Source organism: Phyllostomus hastatus, unplaced genomic scaffold, assembly GCF_019186645.2.
Source record: "Phyllostomus hastatus isolate PE091 unplaced genomic scaffold, TTU_PhHast_1.1 phas_scaffold_385, whole genome shotgun sequence".
Classification (NCBI taxonomy): domain Eukaryota; kingdom Metazoa; phylum Chordata; class Mammalia; order Chiroptera; family Phyllostomidae; genus Phyllostomus; species Phyllostomus hastatus.
The window spans coordinates 14,397,964-14,425,485 of NW_025334026.1; the positions used below are offsets into that span (position 1 = coordinate 14,397,964).

The following is a 27,522-nucleotide window of genomic DNA, read 5'->3' on the forward strand; positions in this document are numbered from 1 at the left end:
CAGATCCAGAATTCTCTTTCCACTACATCACAGGTTGCTCCCCTTTGCTATCAAACCAAGCGCCAAGCCAAAATGATTAAAAGTCTTGGGGGACACAGACACTTAAACAACATTTAATATACCACAGTGGCAACGGTGCAATCAGAAACAATCCACTAGACTATACATACCCTGGGAATTTACAAGCTAATGATTTAGAAATAAACATGGCCCATTAACATAATTTTCAAATCGATGTGCTCTGCTGGACTACAGGCCAATAAGATCAGCAAGAGCTGCAGCAATGTGGGAGAAGAGTTTTGTCTCACTCTATGTCTGGCTGCAGAATTCTTTCAAGAGCAAAACATGATTTGAAGAGCCACGTGGACTACAGAAGTCGTCAGAGAATCACCAAGCTCCTGTCCAAACCAGGCGTGGATGCGGCCACAGCTTGGAAGTTCTAATTTTAACTGACCATGGCCACGTAAAAGGAGCAGGCATATTTTCTGAAGGAAGATCACAGTAGCAGAGCCCAGCAATTCTCTGCTAGGTACACATTTACTTAACGCTGGGCAAGTACTCCTCCTGCCAGTGTGAGAGTTCCGTGAGGAGACCAGAGAAGACACGGTGTGGAGCGGGCGAGCCCTTCTCTCAGGACGCTGGCCACCTCTGGAGCAATGTGGAGAGAAGAGTGGTCGCAGACATGTACGGGAGCCCACTGCCACGGCCAGCTTTGTTTCTCAAGGTCATGCTCCTTCATGATCAGTGACACCCAGGTGAAACTCAGTGAGGAAGAATCATGTCCATGATACCCCCCGTCACAGAGAACTGAACAGGACTTACTAGAACTCCCTGCACTGCCCAAAGCAGACAGACCAACCCTGCAGGCTAGTTTTCGTTACAAAGGCAGTGCAGACCTGGGCAGTGTGTAAGATGCACAAAATTGCACCTTACATACACCAACAGAAGTATTTCTTAACTACCCCCAAAGTTTCTAAGAAACGAAAACTGGAGAAGTCCAGAAGAAGGGACAGCACCATGAAGAATGAGTGGGGACTGAGGACATGAGGCCACGGAGAGAAGCCCTGTGGCAGAGGACAGTATGACAATAATAGTGAAGACAACAGGAACGGCAACAAGCACTTCTACCTTCCTTTACAGGCACATCTTTCACGTACCTCTTGCATCTGGCTGTCGACAAGTATCCGAAGGGTTCTTTGGGGAAGAAGGATGAACTATCTGCTCCCTCCCCAGAGTGCAAAACCAGAATCAACAGGTAGAAGGACAGGAAGGCAGGTCACAGCTTCGCGGCAGGAAAATCTCTACGAACAGCTGAGTGCTTCAGAGGCGGAACGTGCTGCCCGCCTGTCTCACTGACTAGTTCGTTCACTCCCTCCCTCTGTCGATAAAATTATTTCCCAGATGGCTAAAATGGGCCTGGAGGCACACTACTCTATCCTCTTGGGCCAAAGCCCACTTCCACTCTCGGGAGGCCTGGGGGGGTGGGTGCTGTCCCCCTGCCCCTCCACAGGTAAACACAGATGATGAATTTTTAAGACACCATTTTTGGGAACAGATGATACATGTATATAGTAGAAAATTTTAAGGTATAAAAACATATGCAGCATGCAGCGAGGCTGCAGAATACAAGATCAATACACAAATAGCAATAATCTCTCTCTGCACCAGCCATAAACCACCTGAAAGTGAAATTAGGAAATGTTCATGGATTGGAAGACTTAACATTGTCAAAATGGCCAAAGTCCCAAATCGATCTACAGGTTCAGTGCGAGGCCTACCAAAATCCCAACTGGCTTCACTGCAGAAATTAGTAAGTTGATTCTGAGATTCACAGGGAAATGCAAAGGATCCAAAACAGACAAAATAAACTTCTTTTGAAAAACAAAGTTGAGGATTCACACTTAACAATTTCAAAACTAAGTACAAAGCTACCAAATGGCGGCACTGACACCAGGACAGACACACAGACCGATGGGATAGCGGGTCCTGAAACAAAACCTCACGTTATGGTTCCCGGGTTCCAGACCAGGGAAAACACAATCCAGTGGGGGAGAGAGGAGTTTGCAGTAGACGGCGCCGGGACAACCTGTGGTCCACATGCAAAAGAACACGGTTGGACCCCTCCCTCTCACAGTGTATAAAAATCAACTCAAAGTGAATCAAAGACCAAAATGTCAGAGCCAAAACTACGAAACTCTTAAAAGGGAACACAGGTGTAAATGACCTTCATGACCTTAGACATGACAGCAAAAGCATAAACAACAGAAGAAAAATAAGCAAACTGGATTTCATCAAATTTAAAACTTTGTGCTGCAAAGGACACCATCAGGAAAACGAAAAAGATACCCCACAGAAAGAAAGAAAATTTCTGCAAATCATTTATTTATCTGATAAAGTATTAGTACCCAGAACACGTAAAGATCTCTTGTAACTCGACAATAAGAAGACAAATAACTAAATTAAAAATAGACAAAGGATCTGAATGAGCATTTCTCTAAGGAAGACATACAAATGGCAAATGAGCACATAAAAACGAAAACATACATCTATGCACAAAATTGTGTATGAATGTTCACAGCAGCATTACTCATAGTAGTTAAAGGTGGCAAAAACCTAAATGGCCATCAATTGATAACAGATAAACAAATGTTGCGTGTGCACAATGGATTATTTTTCAGCCATGAAAAGGAATGAAGTACTGATACATGTTACAGTGTTGATAAATCTTGAAAACAATACGCTGAGCGAAAGAAATCAATCACAAAAGACCACGTACTACCATATGGTTTTGTTTATATGAAATGTTGACAGTGGTCACATCTACGGAGGTGGATGAGTGAATCAGTGGTTGCCAGGGAGTGGGGTGAATGGGGAGCGACTGCTAAGGGGTATGGACTTCTTTTTGAGGTGACAAAAATGTTCTGGAATTAGATGGTGGTGATGGTTGTGCATCTTTATGAATATACTAAAAACCGTTTAATTGTAAAAGAAAATAAATGCACCTGCCCCCCAAAGCACAAGTCCACAGTGAAGAGTAGGTCTCCTTCCTATCCACGTTCCTGTCACCCAGCTGCTTGGCCTACAGGCAAAGATTCTCTTGTGTGTCTTTCTGGAAATATTTTATGCATTTATAAGCATCTGTATACACACACTTCCTTTAGATATGGTAGAATATTATAGATATTGTTCCACACATTGTGTTGTATGCACTTAAGGCAGTTTCCAAGATGACAGACCATCAGCCTCCTTCATGGGGGGAGGGGGGGAGGCTTTGCGGGGAAGGGGAGTCCGAGAAAAGGCAGACTCGCTGACACAGAACAGCCTGTTCAGAGAAGTGCAGGATCCTCTGTGCCTGGAGCAGAGGAGCTGAGTGGGGAGCCAGGAGGCTGAAGAGCAGCAGGCAGAGGCTGGACGGCTAAGCAAGGGGGCAGCAGCTTTACACTGAAAGGCACTGGGAATCCCTGAGAATGTCAGTCAGCAGTGACATGAAGTGATCCCTGTGGAGGGGCAGGCAACTCCATAGGAGGTTCGGAGACGGTGAACGGTGGCAGTGAAGGGAGAGATTCGGAAATCCATGTGTCAGAAAGGAGGGGGCCAATCTGAATGAGGCGAGGAAAGCAGAATTCACAGGACTTGAAGGCAGGCACGGGTCCTCCCAGAGTTCTGGACAGGGTGACTAGGGGCTGGTCACCTCCCTTGAGACGTGGAACACAGAGGTGAGTGTGTTTGGGTAGGGGGGTGAAAGTTTTAAGTTTGTGAGAGGCCCAAAGGGGGAGCTCCAGGGGACATGAAGTTGGAAGGGAGGCCCAGGCCCAAGGCAAAGGTTTGGGACCATCAGCCTCTGAGTGGTCCAGATGAGGTTACTCCGGGAACACAGATGGAGAGGTGTGCAGTGAGTGCCCCAGAAGGCTGGGGCTGATTCCTAGGGGACCACCAGTACTTAAGAGGTCGAACTAGAACAACCTGTCTCCAGCACTGCTCTATAGCATGACCTTTAAACATATACGTATGTCTCTGCTCTGCAGGGCAGATGTTTTACTACAAGGAAGAGGCACAGAGAAGCTAAAATGACTCATTTAAGGTCACACTGGTAAATGATGATGTCAAGATTCAAATCTAGAGATGTCTAGTTTCAAAACCTATGATTTGTCTGTTTGGTTTTCTCCGTTACTCTAAGCTGCCTCCTCAGGAAGGAGCCACCCCAGGGGCAGGAGGGAACGCTGGAGAGCAGCCAGGACAGGGGGTGAGGAAGGAAGGAGCATGGTATGTGCCCCACGCCCCAGGGTCTGGGCCCAACACGGATGCTGCTAGGAAGTGCTCCGAGGCGTGCCCCGGTGCCCACCGCAGGACGCTACCGTGCTCCGAGGGCCATGGCACTGGTCTGCCGCTCTTCCAGAGAACACATGCTTAGTTTGCTGGGGAGGATGCCAGGCCCTATGTGCCCAGGCCAGAGTCCAAGTCCCCAGACACCAATGGTCTCAGGCCTGAGGATGAATGGGGCTTGGGGACTGGGGGTGCTGTGGGGACGGGGGGCTCTGAACCAGGAGTGGAAGGGCTCACTGAGGAGCACTGCCCTGTCCCAGGTCAGTCCCTGGGCTCCTTCCCCAAACAGCCCTACAAACCAGTCTCTTTCCTTTTCATGTTCTTATTGTAATCTGGTAGGTTTCTCTTTCCTCGTTATGCTGGAGAATAAAGTGTAACCTCACAGGTCTGCCCCTCTGCTCCTACTTCTGGAGCAACCTGAAGACACTCTTAAGCTTTCAGGCTTTGGACTCAGATATTGGAGTTCAAGTCTCAGCTCTAAGGCTCATGAGCTGTGTGGCTCCAGGCAAGTTGCTTGACTTCCCTGGGCTCATTTTATCCTCTCCACAGAAGTGATCATGTAAAGCTCTCTGGGCTGAGCTGCTGTGCGGACTACATGAGATAACTTATGTGAAGCTTCTGGCACACGGCCGGAGCTAAAGAGACACTCTCCTTCATTTCCCCGGAGGGCTGCACTCAGAGTCTGCCATGTTTCAGATCAACCTGCTCTCCAGCTTGGTCTCCATTTCCTACTAGAGGCCTGGGACTTACATCCAGCCCCGCCACTTTAGGTCCTCACAGACGGCCTGGGGGAGGGGGCGAGGGACGAGGCCAAGGAGCAGCCCCAAGCAGTAGCAGAACAAGAGGGCAAAGTCAGTGCCAGTCCGTGGGGAAGAAGGGAGCTGGGAGTCTGTTGGCCCACCAGGCCAGCTTGCTTCTTCCTGGCTGGCAACTTAGAAGGCTCTGGAAGTTGTTACTTAGAGGGGCAAAGATGAAACAAAACCAAGCCTGAATTTATTTTTAAATTAGCTGTGGTCATGCCCCTTCCACAGAGGTGAGTGGAGTAAGTATTTGACCATGTCCACACAACTGGGCTCCAACCCATGACAGTGCTCAGTCCACTTCTGATCGTGACGGTGGCTGTGTGGCTCGTCTGTGCCCAAGGCAACCAACCCGTGCCTGCGAGTTCCGGGGGTGGGCTCCTCAGGCTGGGAATACCTGCTGGAGGTGGCGAGTATGTAGTGACAAGAGGGTGGCATGTGGCTGGACATAACGAGGTTGGAGGGAACCAAGGGCTGGGCCTTGGGGCAACAGGCAGGCCTCACCTCCAGGGGCCTACTCTGCTCTTCAAACCCATGACTGCCCTCCCAGCCACTTGCTCTGGTGGCGGTAACATCTCCAGCACAGGGCGGTGGGGAAGGCAGCACAAAGTCATAGACATGGTGGTTTGGAGATGTAAAATGCTGTGTAAGTAATTATTAGCACAGGGAGAAAGGCTGCAGTCTGAAACAGACTGGGGAGTGGTGGAACGGGGAACATCCATATACAAGCAACAGAACCCCTCTGGGTACTCAGCTATCACCACCAGTGTCCCCGAGCTCGCTGCCAGAGTCATACACACACGGCCACAGCCCTCCTCCTGACCGTCTGGTCCTTGGTGTCAGTTCCATTTAAGGAATTACTGCATTAAATTGATGGAACATTAGTAAAACTTAATTAACATCCAGATTAAGTTTTTCTAAGGGAAGCAAGATCTGCAGAAAAACAAAATACCCTAGTAATTTAAATTCCATGGTATTCAAGTAAATACTACATGACTGAACATTACAAGCTGAATAATTTTAGCCCAGGAAAAAAAACTATTAGTAAGTCTATTCTTACAAACAGTACTTCTAATCCTCATTCAAATCTATTCCCACATCACATTTATCATATAGGGGAACAGAGGCATTGAGAAGTGAGTTGATGTAGTGAAGGCCAAGGTTACTGACGTAAGGCAAGTCGGGCCTCAGACCTAGTCCCACCAAGTCCAGGCCTCGTGCTCTTGCCTTCGTATCACAACTGCCTCCAGGTGTCACCTGGTCCCCTAAATGGGGCTGGGAGTATAAACAGGCAGAGCAGAGCTTTTTTTATTGATAGAGAATGCTTCTGATTTATAAACTGGGGGTATTAACTCCCTATGCTCCCCCCACCCCCCACCTGCTCATGCAATCCATCCATGTATCCATCCCCACCCAAACACCCATCCGTCCATTCATCTACCCACGTACCCGTCATCCACCTGTCCATCCTTTATCAAAGGCCTGCTATGAGCCACATGAGGATACAGCTCCTGCTCTACTGCTGTTAAGCTCCATGAAAGCAGTGTCTGCATTAATTACTCACTGTCAAGCGCCAGGGTCTAGGTCAGGTCTAGCCTGGCACGCAGTAGATGTTCAGTAAATACTGGATGACAGAATGAAACACTAAACCTTGTTCTTTAGAAGCTTACGGTCTGGAAGGGCAGACTGACATGAAGAGTGGGGCATAATGCAGCGTGACCAGGGGCACAGCTGTAAACAGAGCAGTACAGCAGCTGAGAAGGCGTGGTGGCCCCCACTGAAGTGACTCTGATTAGCTGGCCACAGGATCACTTTGGGGCTCTGTCAACGTGGGTTCCCTGACACAGAACCTGTTTCCTGAGCTGTCAAGGGACAATGGGTGAGTCCTGGGGCTCCCTCTGGGCACTGGCACCAGTCTCTTCGTCATGCGGGACCTTGAATTCCTTACTTGTGACCCTCTAGTCTTTAAAGCCTCTGGTCAACTCTGCCAACATATCATTTTGCTAATTTATTCTAGAGCTCTTTGAGCTCCTTTTCTCCATTTCAACTCAGTTATTTCACTTCAACAAGCGTTTTCCAGGCACCGACCATGTTCCAGATGCTGGGACACCAGAACCCTCTGTGCCCTTCTCCAGGAGCAGGACCTGCCGTGGAACCCGGGGAGGTGAGTTCAGGGGTGCCTGGCGCGGGTCCTCCAGCGGAGAGGCAAACGAGAGCCGAGGAGCGCCCACCGCACGTGGCTACATGCTGTAAACATCCAAGAACTCGAGTGATGGTTACTGAGAGGATGTTAAAAATCATTATCTACTGAAAATATTAGATTTGCTCTGGATTGTTCATTACATACAATGGCTTAATAGGACTTTTATTGAATAGCTGCAGAGCTCTGGGCCGAAATCAATTTGCCGTACACTCGGAATTTTGATGTATGCTGTTGACTTCCACAACACGAAGCAATTTGTAATAGCTTTGGCTCTCTGTTGTTTTCAAAGCTCCTGCTACATCACAAGCATTTATTTCTGACCACAAAATTACATTTATTCAACAGAAAGCAGCTCTGGGTCTTTAAGAGGTTAACTTCTGGAGTGCTTGGCTGCTCTCCAGCCCGTCGGAGGAGCGGCGCTGGCATGGTGGCACCGGCAGTGGCGGCAGCGCCGGGCGGGCAGCCGTGATTAATAGACTGCTGAGTGCGCCCCTTTCCACATGCACGCGGCTCGCTCCCCTGCTTCCATAGATCATGGGCTTAGCCTCAACATATCTGACTGAAATTGAATTTGGCTTCTCTCTCAACCGTTCATTTCCTATGTTATGCAAGGTTATACCCTTTTCTGCATGAGCAGAACCAAACCAGCTGCAGCTTTGGAGAGGAAAATGTGTTTTCAATTAGGAAACTGGCCTGGATATTGAACCACAGTCCTACTGCTCCCCTAATTGAGCCATCATGGAGCAGGCGCATGGATAGATGCTGTATCACCAGGCCTTTGGGCTTTACTGTGAGATAATTAGAACGCACCATCACCACCACCACCACCACCCCCCCAACTGTCATGTGTGAAAAGGCCTGAGAGTCCGAAGATGGTGTGCTGCATGAGAGGGAAGTCAGTCCTGACCAGGAAAGGGGTCAGTCAGGACAACAGGCTGTGTTGCGGTCCTTGTGGGGTCCACCTTCCAGCCAGTGCCACTCGTGTCCTCAGGGCCTGGTCTGCTCCGTATGTGCCTGTGAGGGACTCTGGGTCCCAAACTCGCCAGATACCTTTGAGGCCCCCGAGGAGGGAAATCAGCCTTATGCTTTGTTGTGGGTCACTAGGAACCTAGGGCAGAGCCTTCCACTCAGTGCTCAGTGAGTACTTGTCAATGAAGGAGAAGGCAAGGGGGAGAGAGATTCAGCTGAGAACGCCTTACTAAACAGCTTGGAAGGGAAATAATGCAGACCTACAAGATAATGTGGACCCCTGAGAGAAAATTAAAATGGGCTGAGATGGTAAGGAAAAGGAATGAGGGAGGCAAACTTTCACTAGGTCCTAAAGGATGAAAATGATTTTTTAAAATTTATTGACGAGAAAGAGAGAGAGAGATCTGTTGTTCCACTTATTTATGCACTCATTGGTTGATTTGTGTATGTGCCCTGACGGGACAGAACCCACAACCTTGGTGTGTCGGGAAGATGCTCTAACCAACTGAGATACTCGACCAGGAAAGTATGGAAATGATTTTTACAGGCGAGGAAGGGCAAAAGGTTATAATAACGAAGGCCATGACTTCAGAAAAAGGTTAGAAGCAAGAAACCACACGAATGTTCAGGGTACAGTAAACAGACCAGCCTGGAGGGAACAAAAGCCAAAAATGTGACACCTGAAAATACATTTTAAACTAAATCACAGAGCTCCTAACATACCATCTAAGGTACTAGAGTGGGTGCTGAGTCACAGAATTTAACTGAGAGCAATTGCCCTTGGAGGGAACCTAGACTAGTGGTTCCTACAATCACCTACAAACGAGATTCAGGGTGGACTTCGTAAAATTAGACTCTTAGGTCCCACCCTAGACTTGATGAATCAGAACCCTGTGGGGGTAGGGGGTGAGTGCAGGGAGCTAAATTTTTGGAAACATGGTCAATTCTCATGCAGCCAGTTGCTCCATCTGAGTGTCAGCTTTAGAAACCACTGATATGGCCCAATCTTCTCCAATACCATCCTGCCCATGACACTTAATGCAGGACTTGCTAAGTACAGGCATGCTGGAGACATGAATATATGTGTACATGCATGTGCGCATGCACACACACAGTCCCTACTCTCTAGGTTTCAGAAGCGTAAGGCTTAGTATAGGACAAGTTAAACTATGTTCCAATATCTGAAATATAAGGCAGAAATGTCCTCAGGCTCAAAATCAAAAGAGAAACATAAAGGAAGCCCTCCCAGAGATCAGAAGGGGAAGTTTGTTTCTGGTAGGTACTTGGGGATGACCTGGAGGGTACAGCATTTAGGTTGGGCCTTGAAAAATGGGTAAGAGCTGACCGCATCCCTGACAGGTGGTCCTCTGGCCCTTGTCTGAACACCCTCAGTGATGGGAAAGTCACTACCTTAGATGGCAGCTCATGCCATTTTTGAACAGCTCTAATTGCTAGAAAAGTCCTCTTCTATCTGCTGATGACAGCCCACTGGCCCACACTGGACTCCAGAGCTATGGGGCTCCCTGCTGACTACCTCGCTCACCCACTCATTGTACAGATGAGCAAAGTCAGGCAGATAGAGGCCCAGGAGCTGCCCGAGGTCACAGGAGAGTGAGTGGCAGCGCCTGGGCAGGCTCCCAGGTCCTCTAACTCCCTGTGAAATGTTCTTTGAAGTAAAGCACTTGGACACCCTGGCTTTATTTAGACATGGCCTTTAGATCTGAACACTTAAATACGTTATAGCACAACAGATATGGGCCACAGGACATCCTTGAAACTCTCAGTCACTTTCAACTAATTCATGGAATATTTACCCAGCTTAATCCATTCAACTATTATTTGATTAAAATCCGTCAAGTGTGCACGGGGCCTTTGCTTTCCACTGCACTCAGACCTCTCCTCTGGACTAGGGCCTTTCACAGAAACTTAACACTGGGGCCCACCAGACCGCCGCCTGCCCAGCCCTCCCTGGCCACACTGGCCTGCCCTCCTCCCTCCCTCCTTCAGCCCCAGCCCCTTGGCCTTCTTTTGGGCTCCTAGTCATCCCGCGCACTGTCCCTCTTCAGAGCCTTGGCATTGCCCTGCTCAGCCTGACACTGGCCTGGGCTCTGCTTGGCTGGTTCTCATCGCTCAGGTCTTACCTCGACCGCCGGCTGGGGGAGGCCTCCCAGGACAACGATCTCTGCAGAAGCTGCCCTACTCTCCCCACTCTACTCCACTTTCCCATGTTTCCCTCACAGCACCTGTCACCATCTGACATTACTCCTCGTGTTTATTATCTCTTTCTCTTCACCGGGACACAGGCTTTAAGACAGCAGAGGCCTTATTGGCTGTATCCGTGACTACATCCTTAGCTCCTACTTGGCCCAGAGCTACACTTAGTTGGCTCTCAAGGTTTTACTGATGGAAAAAATGAACAAACATCAGAGAGAAAAACCCAGCATCAGAGGCAATGTGGGGCTTCACACGGCCTGACTGCAGCTCTGAACGCTGTCGGTCTGCTACATCTGCCGTGGGCCTTCAGTTCGCAGGGAAGCTGCAAACGATTCCTTGGCCCCTCGTGTGGGCCATGTCGGCAGGTGATACCAGGATGAAGTCACAGCCTGCAGTAAACCTGCTTCCCACTCTCCTAAGGGGCACAGACCGGGTCACAGCAGAAGGTGTGTCCACAGTCATGAATATTTATGCAGGACAAGGTGTGAATATTTATGCAGGACAAGGTCTGATATGGGAGGGCTGGTGAGAAGGGGAGGAGCCTGAAACTGAGTTTGCCAAGCACTTTACACAAAAATGAACACCAGTGGCCCTTATCCAAGACTTAGGGAGGCTGACTAAGATGATGGAGGGATGGAAGGGGTCCTCCCACACCCCAAGCTCATCAGAGCACACTGCACCAACATTAAAGGACATGTCTTCGGTGCAGACAGCCCAGGCCTGCTACTGTCATCTGTGTGACTTTGGGTAATTTACTTGCCCTCTCTGGGCTTAGTTTCTTCACCTATAAAATGGGCTGCTGCTTTTCCCCCCACCCAATGGACACCTACTGCATGTTCATGGGGGCCAAGTACTGGGTATGCACACAATGGAGGCCCTGAGTATGCAGACACAGAAAATCTAGAGAGAGTAACAGCTCACAACCACAATGAACAACACTGACTCGGAACAACAGCACACGGTGCTACAGGAGAAGTAGTAAACGGGTGGTGGTTTGGCCTGAGGGTCAGAGACCTCTTTGAGGGTGTGACATCTGAGGTGAGTCCTAAAGGATGAGTAGGAGAGCCGGGCAGGGGGCTTGGGGAACGAGGTGGGGCAGAGGGAGGCGAGCTGCGGCCCGTCCGTGCACCCTGAAGGCTGAGGTCAGGGTTCTGTGCCCACCTCAAGGGCCCTGGGGAGCCACTGAAAGGCTGTGAGCAAGGAAGTGACCCGGTCCCGGCTGATGCATGCAGGAAAGGTAGGGGTGAGTGGGTAAGAGCTGCACCAGAGTTCTGTTAGGGAACCACTGCAGCGGCCTCAGTGACACACAGTGGCTTTGGACAAGTGTGGGTGGTAGGGATGGAAAGAATCGAAAGGATCTGAGTACCCTTCAGAGGAAGGATGGAGAAGATGTGGGTGCACAGAGAGCTAGATTTCTAGTTGAGGTGACTGGGTGGACTGGGGACTTATTCCTAAGAAGGGAAATGATGGAGAAGGATACTTCAGCAATGTGGAGGTTGTGGGGGGGATTATGGATTATGAGTTGTTTCCTGTGGAATACCTAAAAGGCGATAAATAGGCAGTCTTAGATGACCCTGGAATACAACAGGGAAGATTAGGAGAAATTTGAGTTTGTAGCACAGAGGTACCAAGAGGTTATAGAGCAAAGAATGCAGTGATTCAGAGGTCAGGAGGTAAAGAAGGAACTGCCCAAGGAAACTAAAAATCAATAGCCGGAGAGAACCCATAAGGCAAAATGTCACAGGCTGTCAAGAGAAGAGAACCTACAATGAGAAGGATGGACAGGTGTGCCGCATGTCGCTGAGGGGTGGGGGCGGGTGGTGGTGGTGCTAAAAGGGTCAAGGGAGACTGGGGCGGACATCAGGCTGGGGTGGGTTGAAGAACACACACGGGATGGAGAGAGCTCTTTGGAGAAGCCTGCCTAAGCGGGCTGGGTAACAGAGAAGGACTGGTGTCTTTCTCTGTCTCTCTCTCTCTCAAGATGGAACATATTAGCACTTGTAGAAATGTTGCAGACAAGAATCCAGTAACCAGTGGAGATGAAGCTACTGGAGAAAGCAGAAGGTGGGCTCCGGCATCCATAAGGAAGAGCCAGGTGCTTGAGGAAGGGGCGCTTCCTCTCACAGTAAAAGCCAACGGAGAAGATGGATGCAGTTTTGGAGACCCGGTGGAAGGGAGGTCGAAGCAGCACTACTTTCCAGTATTGTGAGGACTGGGCCAGCATAAGCTTGAAAAGCATCTGGCACAGCGCTTGAACTTGCTAAGTGTCCCACAAATGCCATTTTGAACATTGTTACAGATGTGCTGCTCCCCTCAGCCTGCCCAAGTGCTCGGCCTCACTGGAAGCATCCATTTGCCTGGAGAGTAAAATTTGTCACAGATGAAATGCAAAGAGAAGGGAGAAGATAATATTTAGTTTCTGACATGCAAAAATAGAATTATGTAGCTACTGCCTTGTGAGCATTCATATTTCTGAATTATTTTTGAAAATAATTCATACTTATAAAAATAACAAAAGAAACACCTGTGAGTAGGGACATTCCCATGACATTAGAAATCTCCTTTGTGCCTGTGATACCTGCTATTCTGAACTTTCTGTTAAATCTTTTCCTCATGGTTCTATTTTATAATAAATATCTGCATCCCCAAACAAAAGTAGCTCAGCATTGCAGTTTGGGACTTCATTCATGTTCCCCTGGTATGCTGTGTCCCACTGCATGACTACACCACCCTTTGCTTGCTCTGTCTAGTGCAGATGGAAACGGGCTGTTCCTACTTGTTTACTTCTCTCAAACATTCCTGCACTTGCTTCCGGGGGCCCATGTTTCCGTTTATTTAGGGTATATACTTGGAGCAAAACCGCTCTGTCAAGGTATACCTTCTTCTTTAGCTTTAGTACCTAATGCCAGATTGGATTTCAAAAGGTTACACAAATTTACACTCCTACATTAACCCTTGAATTTTGGCCAACCTGGTAGGCACAAGGAGGCTGCACTGAGGTCACTTTAATTTGCATTTCTCTGACTGTGAGGGTTGAGCATATTTTACATATATACTGACCATTCTGACTATCTCTCGTGAGAATGCCATTCATGGGTTTTGCCCATTTTCCTGTTGAGACGTTTGTCTTTTTCTTATTAATAGGTAATTTTTTAAAATGTTTTAAAAATACTAACCCTTTGTCAGCTCTGTATGTGGCAACTGTTTCCTCCTTGTTTGTGGCTTGCAGCCAAGGTCACCCAAAATATGATCTGTTTCCAGTACGGCCCTAGGGGGCACGATGCACATGAGAGGGATTTGAATCTTTATTATGAAAAAGGTTCAGATAGGTCAGAATCTTTATTATGACAGGTCTCCAACACATAATATAAAATGTCTTGAGAAAGTAGATCCTTCTACTAGTTCATGAAAAGGTAAAACGGATCCAGCAGTGGGATTATCTTTTCATTTTCTCTAGGATGCCTTTCCATGGGAAAATTAAAAAAAAATAAGCTTTTACTTTTAAATTTTAATGTACTTGAATGTAACAATTTCTTCCTTTATGGTTTCCTGTTTAAGAAATCCTATTTTACCCAAAGTTATCATATTGTGTATTTTCTTCTAAAGGGTTCAAAGTTTTACCTTACATCTTTACCTGTAATCTATGTTTGCATATGGTTTGAGGTAGGGAACTAGTTTCATGTAATTCCATAAGGATAACCAATTGTCAGAGGACCATTTATTGAAAAGCCCACCCTTTGCTCACCGATCTGTAATGCTCTCTTTGCAATGTATTTAGCTTTTATGTATGCACAAATCAGTTCTGATTTTTTATTATGTTCCATGGGTATATTTATCTATCCTTGTGCCAATTACTGTAGCTCTGATAATCTGGTAGGTCCAACCCTCCATTGTCAGCCTCATATAAATTCTGGAATCAGTTTTTCAAGTTTTGTGAAAGATCCTGTTGGAATTTTGACTGGACCTACAATGACTCACTACGTAATCAATTTGGGGGAAACTGATATCTTTGATAGTAGTGGGAATTTCTATCATTGACTGCCTTACCTCTCTCTATGTAATTCTTTAATATCCTTTAATATAAATGTTATTCTTTTTTCCAAAAGAATTTCTATGCATTGCTATCATTATATCTAGGTATCCTTTATATTTTTGTTGCTGTTTCCAGTTTGCCCTTCCTCAGTTTGCTATTGATGTAGAAGTATGTATTTACTTTTGTATATTGATTTTGTATCTAGCAACCTTGTTAAATAACAGAGGCTCACTTGAAAAATGAACTGTATTGCTTCTGTTATAATATTTATATTCTATTTCCTTTTTTGTCTTCATACTAACTACAATGTTAAATAAAAAGCAGCATTAGCAGGCATTCTTGTCTTGTTTCTGATTTTAAAGGGCATGTTTTCAGCATCACTGAGTATGATGATTGATGTAAGTTTTTGATAAATACCTTTACCCAGCTTAAAGAAGTTCTCTTCTATTCCTAATTTGCTGATAATTTTTTAATCATGAATGAATATTGAGTTTTATAAAATTCTTTTCCTATAACTATTGAGATAGTATTTTCTTCTTTAATCTGTTAATGAGGTTAATTTGCATTAATACACTTTTCTAATATTAAAACAAAAAACATCCTTGGGATACACAGAGCTTGATAGATTCAATTTACTAATACCTTTTAAAGGACTTCCGTATATCTATTCATAAATTAGACTACTTCAATATTCCTTCCTTTGCCCTGGCTGATGTGGCTCAGTGGATTGAGTGCCGGCCTATGAACCAAAGGGTGGCCGGTTCAATCCCAGTCAGGGCACATACCTGGGTTATGGGCCAGGTCCCCAATAGGGGGTACGCAAGAGGCAACCACATACTGATGTTTCTCTACCTCTCTTTCTCCCTCCCTTCCCCTCTCTCTAAAAATAAATAAATAAAATCTTTAATATTCCTTTCTTTTACTGTTCTTATATGATTTTGACATCAAGGTTAAACTAGCTCCATAAAATGAGTTAGAAATTGTTCTCTTTTTCTATTTTCTGAAGGAGCTTGCAAAAGATTAGAACTATTTCATGAATGACTGACAGAACTCCCCATAAAAATATCTAGACCTTGTAGAAATATTTCTGTAACAGGTGTAAGGCCATTCAGGTTTTCTACCTCTTCTTTAATCAGCTTTGATAGGATACAGTATTCTAGAAATCTGTCCATTTTGTCTAGGTTTTTAATTAAATTGGCATAAAATTGATTATAATATTCCCCTATCTTTTTATTTGCTATAGCTGCAAAGTTATCACTATTATCATTCCTAATCATTTTTTTCTTTATTAGGGAGGCAGTTTGTGTATTGTAGTAATCTTTGCAATGAATTAGCTTTTGGGTTGTTTCTCAGGTCTTTGTTTTCTTTCTCATTCATTTTTATTCTCATACATTTTTGTTATTAATTATTTTGATTGGTTCCATCTTCCTATTTTCGTTGAGGTTATTTTGTTGTACTTTTACAACTATTTAAACTGGATGCTAAGCTCATGAATTTTCAGCCTTTATTTCCCCTCTGATATAAGCGCCTAAGCTATTTAAGAGGATTTTCCTCCCGGAGGATACCTGGTTTAGGCTGCCAGCACCCCTACCAAGAGGAGTGGGGCCTACGCCAACTCCTTACCCCTCAACCTGATATAGTATGATCCTCCTAGGGGAGAGAAGCCAGGAGACAGTGAAATAATTTGAAAGATTTAACATTTTTCTAGGGAGTGGGAGTGTCATTTCACTAAACTAAAATATGCCTCAAATTGGATTGGTCATTTAGGTTACTTCCCCTGCTCCCACTAATCAGTCGGCTGGGCTTGTGCAGCACATTAGCTTAGATAGAGAAATAAATACGCCGCAAATCTAATTTCAGTGGGAGTTAAATTTGAGGACTTTGCTATTACAATTATGAGTAACTGTTACAATTATAGTATTCCAAACTTTTCAATCAAGGACAACAAATATAGTCATCTACTATTTTTTCTAAGGTATTTCCCAAGCATATATTCTGGGGTCCTTGTCACCTTATTAATAGCAACATATGCTGGAGAAAGGACAGAGGCAAATGTTTTAAAAACTGCCTCCAGAGGAACCTCACTGCTCAAGCATTTACTCAATAACTATTTTTAAGAGCCCAAACACTTTAGTTCCAGTGGACATGCCAGGCGCCAGGAATGCACAGGGCCCACAAGGCAGGGCACAGAGGTTGCCTTCACACACGTACAGACTCATGGGGAACAGAAACAAAGTCACAGGCAGCTCTCAGGCACGGTGACAAATACGTTGCAAACAATGGGGGGTGCAGTGGGATCACACGGTACAGGGACCTGGCCTATCACTGGGGCTCAGCGGAGACCCTTCCTGGGGAAGTGACACCAAGCAGAAGTGAGCCAGGTGAAGTGAGAGGAGGAAGGAGTGTCTGAGGAAGAGGCTGGCCCGTGCAAAGGCTGGGAGGCCGGCGAGCACACCCAAGGCATAAGGGCCTGGAAGAAATGCAGACTGGCTGTGCGTCCAGTGTTGGGCGGTGAGCAGTGAGACCAGTTGACAAAGGTAAGCAGCTAGATCACCGGGTCTCCTAAACCACAGGAAGGAAGGCGTCTGGATCTACCCTGAGAACCGCAAGAAAACACTGAGGGGCGTAAGTGGCACCCGGCGATGTCAATGTTTCCCACGACATTAAAACATACTAAAAAGGCATGTCACTGCAGGGATGTTAAAGACCTATGGAAATATCTATCTGCCTGAAAACTGTTTGTTTGTTTGTTTGTTTATTCCTTTTTGGGGATCTCAAATAGACAAGTAATCTATACGAATTCTGAGGCAAAGAACACATGTTCACTAATACCATACATTTTTCCAAGGGGAACTCAAGCACCTTGGGATGAACTTAAAAATACGTATCTGATAAATAAAATTGTGTTCAGTAAACACTAGGGAAGGGTACGAGAACACACGTCTGATTAGAGAAGGTGTGTTATAGGAAAACAAGTTGAGTGGATCTTGCCCATCGGAGCACAGAGAATGTGCCGCCTCCCGGCCCCCCTCAGCAGAACACCGCCCGCACGTGGGCGGTCCGTCTGCGGCTGCCCTCTGCTATGAAGCGCGTTCTTCAGAAACAAGGAGGACTTAGTCCCTTCTACTGAAATCAGCTTACTAGTAAGCAGAAATTACTTACTAAATATGGGAATTAGCAAAGACTTGGTAAATATTAATTAATGGTATATAAAAATATTTACTTCATGAATAGCCTTTTAAAAAACGGGCAAAATAGGAAGCCTAGCTGCTTCTCAGGCATTTCAAATTTCATATATCCAGAACCAAACCTATCACCCTATCCAGAGTGTGAGATAATGTCTAAGATAACTTAGATTCTCAAAAAAACCCAAAACAAACAAACAAATAAAAAAACCCCACCCCTACACAGCCCTGGCTGGTGTAACTCAGTGGATTGAGTACTGGCCCATGAACCAAAGGGTCACAGGTTCGATTCCTAGTCAGAGCACATGCCTGGGTTGTGGGCCAGGTCCCCAGTGGGGGCTTGTGAGAGGCAACCACACACTGATGTTTTTCTCCCTCTCTTTCTCCCTCCTTTTCCCTCTCTAAAACTAAATAAAGTCTTCAAAAAAAAAAACAACATAAAACTCAATGTAATGAAAACAATAACAAAGGTGAGAGGGAATGGAGATACACACACACACACACACACACACCCCCCAAATGCAATGCATGCACCTGACTGAACCTGGGTGGGGGCAAGGCAGTTATAAGATGCAATTTGGGGATAACTGGGGAAATTTGATTTTTGGGCTGAATATTATATATCATGGAATTAATGTTCATTTTCCCAGGTGTGATACTCGGAGTTGCTGTGAAAATGTTGGGGAGCGTCCTCAATTTTAGGAGATGCACATGCATGTTTAAGGGCACAGTGCCGAGCTGCCTGCTACTCTCTCTCTGGTGTCTAACACCAGGGTGGGAGCCGATGTGGCAAAACGTTAGCAAGTGGTGAGTCTGGTCACAGGGTGTACAGGTGGTTCATCATAGTAATCTTTCTATTTTTATATAGATTTGAAACTTTCCGAACAGAAAGAAAAACAAGCAAACAACAGAAACAGCACACTGAGCTATTTCAGCTAGAGAAACACTAAGCCAGCAGGCCTCACGAAAGCTGCTGAACAGGCAAAAGAAAGAGATCAAATCAAATGTGGGCAGGTGTAAGGTGACAGTTTCACTCCACAGAATGAGGGTTGGGAGATGGACTTCTGAGGAAGAGGCAACTAATGTCCTTCCCAGGCCTGGGATATCCATGTCCTCTGTGCCTCAGGGAGCTAAGTCCAGGGGGCTCCCTACGCAGGGCGTCATGCACAGGGAGGATAGCGCCACTGTGCTATTCTAAAACCTTCACCATCACCAGCAGCCCCTGCAGCTTCAGCTTCCTACGAGAGCCCCTCACTGCCCTGGAATCTCCTCTCTCACCGTCCTCCTGACTAACCTCATCCCTCCCCTCACCCTCTGCTGTGGCCCACATGCTAAAGGATTTGCCAAACAGTGGCCCTCACCTCATACTGTGGCGCTCTGGGCCCAGGATTCCTGCCCCCTTAGCAATGTGTGTGTTCCAGGAGGCACTTTGTAGCCCACGTCACTCCCGAACGGGCCATCTCACCTCTCTGACTCCTGTCCTTGCCCCTGTTCTCCATGAATCTCTACGGTTCTACCGACCCAGGTCTCTAGAGGACTTTTAAAGTCTCGCTTCCTTTCTTCAGCATTGTTACTATTTTCATCATTGCAACAGGAGAAGCTGAGGGCCAAGTGAGTAACTCCACACCAAACAGTAACAAAATTTCTGGCTTTCCAAGGCCCACCAAGTCTCTGCACAAAGGGCTGAGAAGGAGCTGGGGTGTCACCCACCTCCACTGCCCGTCCTTCTCACGGATGTAACTCTACGGTGGCCAGGGCACACATCCCAGGTGAGGGGCAGCCGGCCCACCAGCCCGCCCTGTCCTTCCCTGGAAGGGTGTGTTAGAAAACTTTTCCCTACACTGAGTCCAAACTTACCCCTTGAGACTTCTGCCTGTTGTTCTTTGTTCAAACCTCAATCAAATGAAATTCCTCTTCCCCCCAACAGCTGCCCCTGAAAGCACAGCACAGGAGGTCCCCTGGCAGCAGTGGCCCCAGGCGAGCAGGGGGCCAGAGAGCCTGAGGGGGCCCAGGGGCTCTTGGGGGCCGCAGTCTAAACAAGCTCTGCCCACCCAGTGGCCACGACACACTGGGAAGTGCAAAATCAGCACGGCATTGGGTGGGTGCAGCTGGGGAGGCTCCATCTGGGTAAGCACCTTCTGTTAATGGCATTTACTTAATGAGAATAAAAGAAAGCGCGATAAACTAAGAAGGGTGGCTTGGGACACAAATAAATACAAACGCTTACCTCCCCTTGGAAGCTCTTCAGCAGCGGCGCTACCTGCTTGCGCAAATCCTGGAGCGAGAGGAGTGGGTCAGGACACAGCCATTTGAGAAGGAAAGAGAAGGAAACATTTGTTAAGGCCTCCTAAAAACAGCTTTGAACTCAGTGATAACTGTCATTACAGAAAGCAATCTCGGCCCCGCTCCTGCCTTGTCCCTTGATTCATACAACACCATGCCAATTGGTGCCCCACAGTTTCCGTGAATTTGACGATACCACTAGATTTATTTCTACTAAATTCTGGTTATATATACTGTTCCTCATTTGGAATGTGCTATGGACTCAAGTTTTTGCTAATGTCAGTCTGAAATAATTTACTACAATAAAATAGAAAACGATGAAGGTTTGACTTGTTTGTGTCTGAAGCGGATTTGGGGCATGGACCTGCATCCCAGCGTCACTTCTGAGCGCACAAGTCTCAGGAGAGACATCCGTTTTGGACCCACGTTTGATGCAGTCACTGAGAATTTTATCCCCAGCCAGCAGCACCCACTTGGAGAAGTCAGAGGGAAATACTTTTTGTTCCTCCTTTGGACCACTTTCCACATTTTTGTACCAAATTCAATGACAAAAAAAAAACACAAAACCACTTTTTACCAGTCTTGTCTTAAACAAATATGGCACAATAATGACCCCCAAAGATGCCCACATCCTGATTCCCGGAACTCGTGACTGCAGTAGATCACATGGTAAAAGGGGTGTCGCAGATGTGACTAAGTCAGGGATCGAGCTGGGAAGCTTCTCCTGGATCATCTAAGCGGATCCAGGTCCTTCTATGAGAGAGGCGGGCAGGGGTGCGAGGGTGGGAGAGGACACGAGGCAGAAGCAGGGGTGAGAACGATGTAGGGACCGGGACTGAGGCCGAGGCAAACAGGCAACCCCAGGAAGCTGGAGAAGGCAAAGAAACCATTCTCCCCTGGAGTTTCTAAGACAACTCTGCCAACACTTCATTTCAGCCCAGTAAGACCCATTCTGGATTCTGACCTCCACCATGGTCGGATGATAAGTATTTGCTGTTTTAAGCCACCAAGTCCATGACAGTTTGTTATAGCAGCAACAGGAAACACATGATTCGATGTAGCCTGCTGTCTTTTCAGAGAGACAGAGGACACAATACACACCTGAAGGGGAAGTGAGGGAGAAGAGGATAAAAAGGGAGAAGAATCATGGAAGAGAGATCACAGCTTGATCCCAGGCAGGGTCAGCGGTACAGCCTATGCTTTAATCACAAGGAATAAGCCACGCTTCTTGGTCAGAAACTTGGCAACTACAGGTATTGAGGCAGGAAGTCTAAACACACTCGATTTCAATGTGCAGCGGGGTGGAGGGCATGACATGGCCTGGACTCTGTGGAGGGGAGGGTGAGGACAGAAAGAGCCCTCGGGACTCTGGGCTGGTGGGCTGGCTACCCTTCCCTCCCGCTCGCTCTCCTGGGGAAGGACAAACAGGCAGGACGGTCACACTGAGTTGGTCACACTGCAAACACAAGATGATAGATGGAATTTGTTGTTTTCTAAAGTTGCTGACTTTGATGAAGACAATTCGTTAAGGAGGTGTGGCTGTATTCCCCTGTGTTCTCACTAAGCAGTGTGGTGCCAACGTGCAGATCCAAGTGGGTAAAGAGCTAACACACTTCCATGGAGCTGGTTCCAACAGGATGTCCGTGGGGTGGAAGCCTGGCTTGCACAGGCGAGTGGAGAACCTACCTCTCAGAAGGCCACAACCCTGTATTAATCTAATTTTTAAAAATAAGATGTGAACAGTTCAAAGACAATTATCTCAATGTGACATGTGCCTTCCACCTGTCGGTGAGAATGATAGCCCCTCTCAGGCCTGGGCTTTGGGAACAGCCCTTCCCTTCTCAGGGAGCTATAGCCGAGCCCCACAGCAGGCAAAGGGAGTCTGGGAGCCCTGCAGGTGGGCTGCAGGCCTGCCTCGCTATATCTGACAGCTTGTAGCACCTGGTGGCTCTTGAGAGGGGCCCCTAAGGCTTCCAGCAGGTCTGGGTGGGATACTGCACAACTGAACGCAGCCAGGCCCAATGTCACGGGCTCTCCTTCCTGTTCCTCCCCGAGTCTATAAAGGAGGCTGTGCGCAGTCAGGCGTGCATCCTCTTCCCTCCAGGCTGGGGGCTGCGTGAGGGCATGGAATGGGTGTTAGTCCCCCAACCCCCTTTCTAGCATCCAATGCAGGGCTAGGTGATATTTTGCTGAGGAAACCTAGGCACAAGAGGCCTTAAAACTTCAGAAAGGTGAGCAATGGAAGCCGGTCACATCTCATGCCAGGTCTGATGTTCTCTTTTACTGCAGGGGCTGATCCTACCGCACAGTGGCCCAGTCCCCATACTGTACAGCAGGGAGGCTGCAGGTGTGGGTACTGGCTTGGGGCACAAGGTGTTCTCTGTGGCCCATGGACTGACTGGTCAGCAGAAATGCTGTTTCCCTTGCTCTTCTGGCAGCCCTATGATGCAAATGTTGGACCTCTTGAAGTTGTCCCAGAGGCTGCTTATACTGTCCTTACTTGACGGTCAAGACTGACTTGAGCATCAACAGGGAATTGCTGTTGAGAGAGTGAGTATGGCCTTGGGATGCACTTATGGGCGTGTTAACCTCTGTCTCCCCCTTCTCATGCACAGGGAGAACCAAATGACATGGCGACTTCTGATCAAGATGGAGATGTAAGTAAACATGGCTTGTCTCCTTACATAACCACGTCAGAATTACAACTAAATGATAGAATAACCATCACTCAGAACCAGCAGAAATTGAGTTGAATGGAAGTCTGACAACTACGGAATTAAAGAAGCCACATCCATCTAGACTGGTGGGAGAGGCGGAGACACGGAACAGGCTTGTCCCTCACTGATGTGTGATAGATAAAAATTTAGGAGGGCTATCTCAGGAGCAAGGAGTCCTAGACCCACACCAGGCCCGCAGACCAGGGTGCCAGGGCCAGGAAGATAAGTCCCCATAACTTCTGGCTGCAAAAACCAGCAAGGATTGAATTGGGGGAAGAAACTGCTGGAGTCTGAAGCAGTTCCTCTTAAAGAACCCACAAACTAACTTACTCAGACTCACTACCTCTGAGCTCTAGCACCAGGTAGCAGCTTGAAAGGCACCAGTGGAATATGGGGAGGAAGTGAAGTGTCTGGCATCAAGGTGAGAGCTGGGGGACAGCATCCTTCCCGACAGAGAGGTAGGCAGAGGCCATTACCCTTTGCTGAGCCCTCCCTGCTCAGAGCCACAGAGCCAGCAGGCAGGTGCCATATCTGAGACTCCATCAAACTGGCTAACACTGTTTACCCTACTCTGGAGATTCCCTGAGTCTCTGACCTACCCAATTTATTTGTTAACAGTGGCTTTTCCATATGAATTGCTGGTCTTGGCTCAGGCTTTATAACTTCCTAAATCCTCTCAAATAAGCAACTGCCAGCTTCAGTGAGGCCCCAGCAACTGTACCCCTTGCTAAGTGGCCCTAGGCCTGACACTAGCAGCAGCCAGCCTAGACTCAGAGCTTGGCTTCACCTGAGAATCTCCAGCCCAGAACAAGTAGCAGCCATCTCAGATTGCTCTGTAGCTCAGGTATGGTGGCCCCAGGCAATACACAGGTGGGGGCTGACCTTGGCCTGTACCACCCAGGAAACCCAGGGCCTTCACACCCAGTGGACAACTATAGGCCACGTTGGGGGCACCACCACCCAGCCCCTGCATAGCTGATTCTCCATGGAGGGAGGAAGTTGGTGGTTAGTGGTCACAGATAGCCCTTGCAGCTGACTGGCCCGGGTACATCCCTCCCATTGACCTGCCAAAATCAAACAAGGCTCAACTACAAGAGGAAGGTGTACTCAGCCCACCCAAAGGGTGTACCTTGAGTACCCAGCTTGGGTGATAGGGGAGGCTGTGCCACTGGACCCTACAGGATACCTACTACATTAGGCCACACTAACAAGTCATGGAATCATAGCAGCTCTACCTAACACATAGAAACAAACAGAGGGCAGCTGCCAAAATGAGGAGATAAAGAAACATGGCCCAAATGAAAGAACATATCAAAACTCCAGAAAAAGAATGAAACAAAATGGAGATAAGCAATCTATCAGATGAAGAGATCAAAACCCTGGTTACAAGGATGCTCAAGGAACTTAGTGAGGACCTCAACAGCATGAAAAAGATTAAGTTACAAAGAAATGATACACTAATTGGAATAAAGACCAATTTAGAGAAACAATAGTACAGTATAAAGCTGAGAACCAAATCAATGATATGGAATGCAAGGAACCAAAAAAAAACAATCAATCAGAACAACAAGAAGAAAAAAATAAAAAAAAGTAAGGATACTATAAGCAGCCTCTGGGACAATTTCAAGAAGTCCAACATTTGCATCACAGAGGTGCCAGAAGGAGAAGGGAAAGAGTAGTAAATTGGAAATCTATTTGAAAAAATAATGAAAGAAAACTTTCCTAATTTGGTGAAGGAAATAGACATGCAAGTCCAAGAAGCACAGAGAGGCCCAAACAAGATGGATGCAAAGATGCACATTCCAACACACACAGTAATTAAAATGCCAAAGGTTAAAGATAAAGAGGGAATCTTAAAAGCGGCAAGAGAGAAGTTAGTTATCTACCATAAAATGGTCATAAATACATAACTGTTAACAACTGAATCTAAAAAACAAACTAAGCAAATGAGAAGAACAGAGACAGAATCATGGATACATAGAGCATTTTCATGGTTGCCTAGTGGGAGAGGGGTGTGGGTAAATGGGTGAAGATGTGAGGGGATTAAGAAGTATAAACAGGTAGTTACAGAATAGCCATGGGGATGTAGAGTACAGTGTAGGAAATGGAGTAGCCACAGAACTTATACACATGACCCACGGACATGAACAATGGTGTGGGGATTGCCTGAGGGACTGGGGGGTGCTGGGTGAAGGGGGTAAAGGAGGAAAAATTGGGACAACTGTAATAACAATCAGTAACATATAATAAAAAAGAAAAAAAAGACACAGAATGGGTGCATGAGTAAATAAACGAAGAATAACCAGTCTCTCAAAGAGTATCAGTAACTGGGCAAGTGAGCCCTCCTAAAGGCTGGCTCCTACTCCAAAGCAGCACTGCCCAGCAAACGTGAGCGCCAATCACCTATATAAGCTTAAAGTTTTCTATGGCTATATTTAAAAAGCAAAAAGAAACAGATGAAATTCATTTTAATTTCATTTAACCCAATATATCTACGATACTATCACTCACCATGTAATTCAGAGAAAAGTTATTAACAAGATAGTTTACATTCTTTTTCTGGTTATTAGGTCTTTGAAATTTGGTGTGGATTTTACACTTCAGCACATCTCCCTTTGGACTGGCCACATGTCACATGTCACCTGTCCCCTCTCACCCAGGTGCGCTTGGTCACAAAGTCACCGTCTTTGCAGCTGGGGACTAAGAGAGGCCTTCTCAAGCCAGGGGTCTCCTGGAAGCCCCCTCTTGGACAGTCAGAGGGGGAGGGGAAAGGACAGGATCAAGAGAAGCAGGAGGAGAGCTGGGAGAACGGAGGGTTAAGAAGAGGCAGTCTCAAGAGGGAAGAGGTGCTTTATTAAATGCTGCCACAGAGGCTGGAGAAAACTACTGGATTTAGTAGCAGGGAGTTTTGGTGGCACCGAGAAGACCTTGAGTAGCACTGGGGCTGGAAACCAGCCTGTGAGGGGCTGAGGGGGTTCTGAGGAAGAGGCTGTAGTAAGCATTAGGAAAGGGAAGGTAGAGAGGTTTGGGGAGCGCCATGTGGCAGAGCGTCTCTGGCAGAAGTTAACAATGCAGCAACTCCCCTTATCCGTGGGGGCTACATTCCAGACCCCCAGGGGATGCCTGAAACTGTTATTGTTCTGAATCCTTATACATACTATGTTTTTTCTTATACATACATAGCTTTTCACTTAAAAGGAAGCACCTTGCAGCTTCTGTTTGGCATATCTGAACGGCCAGCATCATTACTCTTGCGCTTTGGGGCCATTATTAAGTAAAATAAGGGTTACTTGAAAATCAGCACTGTGATACCAAGACAGTTGATCTGGTAACCGAAACAGCTACTAAGTAAGTGACTGGCGGGTGGGTGGTGTATACAGTGTGGAAGCGCCGGACAAAGGGGTGATTCGTGTCTCAGGCAGTACAGAGTAGAATGGTGTGAGATTGCATCACACTACTCAGAAAAGTGAGCAATTTAAAATTTATAAACTGTTTATTTCTGGAACTTTCCATTTAATATTTTCAGACCCAGGGCGACTGCAGTTGCAACCTCAGTGAACAAAACCGTGGATGAGGGGGGACTGCTGTAGTTATCACTCGGTGAGTGTCCATCACGCGCCGAGTGCGGCCGCAGGGTACTGGTCTCATTTGCTTTTCACAACAGCCAATATTTCCTAGATAAGGACACTTTAGGCTCAGAAAAGGAAGGACATTCGTCCAAGGTCACAAGACTCTATAAAGAAATCAGTCACTTTGACCAGGTTTTGGTGTAGGGATGACATATAGGGGCCACCTGGACAGCAACTTGGCGGGGGGCGGGGGGGACGACCCCGAATGCATATCACTGAAAAGACTTACAACAGGCCCCAACTCAGAGGGGAAATGGCAAAGCTGGATGGGGTCACAGGAGGTGAAGGTGGTGGGGCCAAGGCATCTGAGACTACCGTGGGAGCAGATTAGGGACAGCACGAGTAGGGGTGCCTGGGTGCAGGCACAAGTCTCTGGTGCCTTGGAGCTCGGCCCACAAAACAGTGACTCTTACCCAACTAGGCTCATCCCTGCCGACTGGCACAGGGCCAGTCTCCCGAGAACACCAGCTTTGAGAAGTGTAGAAGGTGACAAAGGTACTTTCGATGACAGCGCCTCGGAAGGCAGGAGAACCACACCTCTTGTAATGATTGTAAATAAACGCACCTCTGCTGTCCCTGCCATAACCAACACACTATATATTAATACTTCACAAGTCATTTCTTTGGGCATTTTCACGCCTCATGACAGACCTGCTAAAATAACCTTTTAGATATTAAAGCTGGGTGTGTGTCCCTACTCACACACACACAAATTTGAAGACAGCTGAAGAGAAAAAAAGCACTAAATATTCACACCCATACCCACACAAACTGATAAAAAATTACCTGTTCCAATTTTATTTTTGGCAGCTTGAGAAATTCCTCATCTAATTCTTCTACCTGCGATTATTACATGGTTTGATACTAAACCAAGAACGCTCACTGCTGACCCGTGGGCCACTCCATCACCCAGCAGAGAGGACAGACACAACTCACTGCCCCGTTAGAACTGAGCACCCTTTGCTGTCTGGACAGCGCTGCCGCTGCAGCCACCCCGGCTGCCGTGTGCGGTCCCAAGCTGAAGAAAGTAGGGTCCAGGCCACTCAAAACCACACTGGTGTGAATTGTAATTAGGGATATAACACAATTACAAAACTTAATAACTTGGTTACACACAATTCAGTGATGGGTTTTTCAACACTATTTTAAATTTGCTTCCCCCCTGT

At 46.9% G+C, this 27,522-nt stretch overlaps 1 protein-coding gene across 8 annotated transcripts in view; it reads right to left on the reverse strand.

Moving 5' to 3' along the window:
- The window catches only part of CUX1 (cut like homeobox 1), a 365,888-nt gene that overhangs the window by 178,897 nt on the left and 159,469 nt on the right, over window positions 1-27,522 (reverse strand). For all 8 annotated transcript variants that reach the window (XM_045819309.1, XM_045819308.1, XM_045819302.1 and 5 more), the window contains exon 3: window positions 19,955-20,002. In XM_045819309.1, coding sequence (XP_045675265.1) covers window positions 19,955-20,002 — 48 coding nt within the window. The remainder of the gene's footprint in view (window positions 1-19,954; window positions 20,003-27,522) is intronic.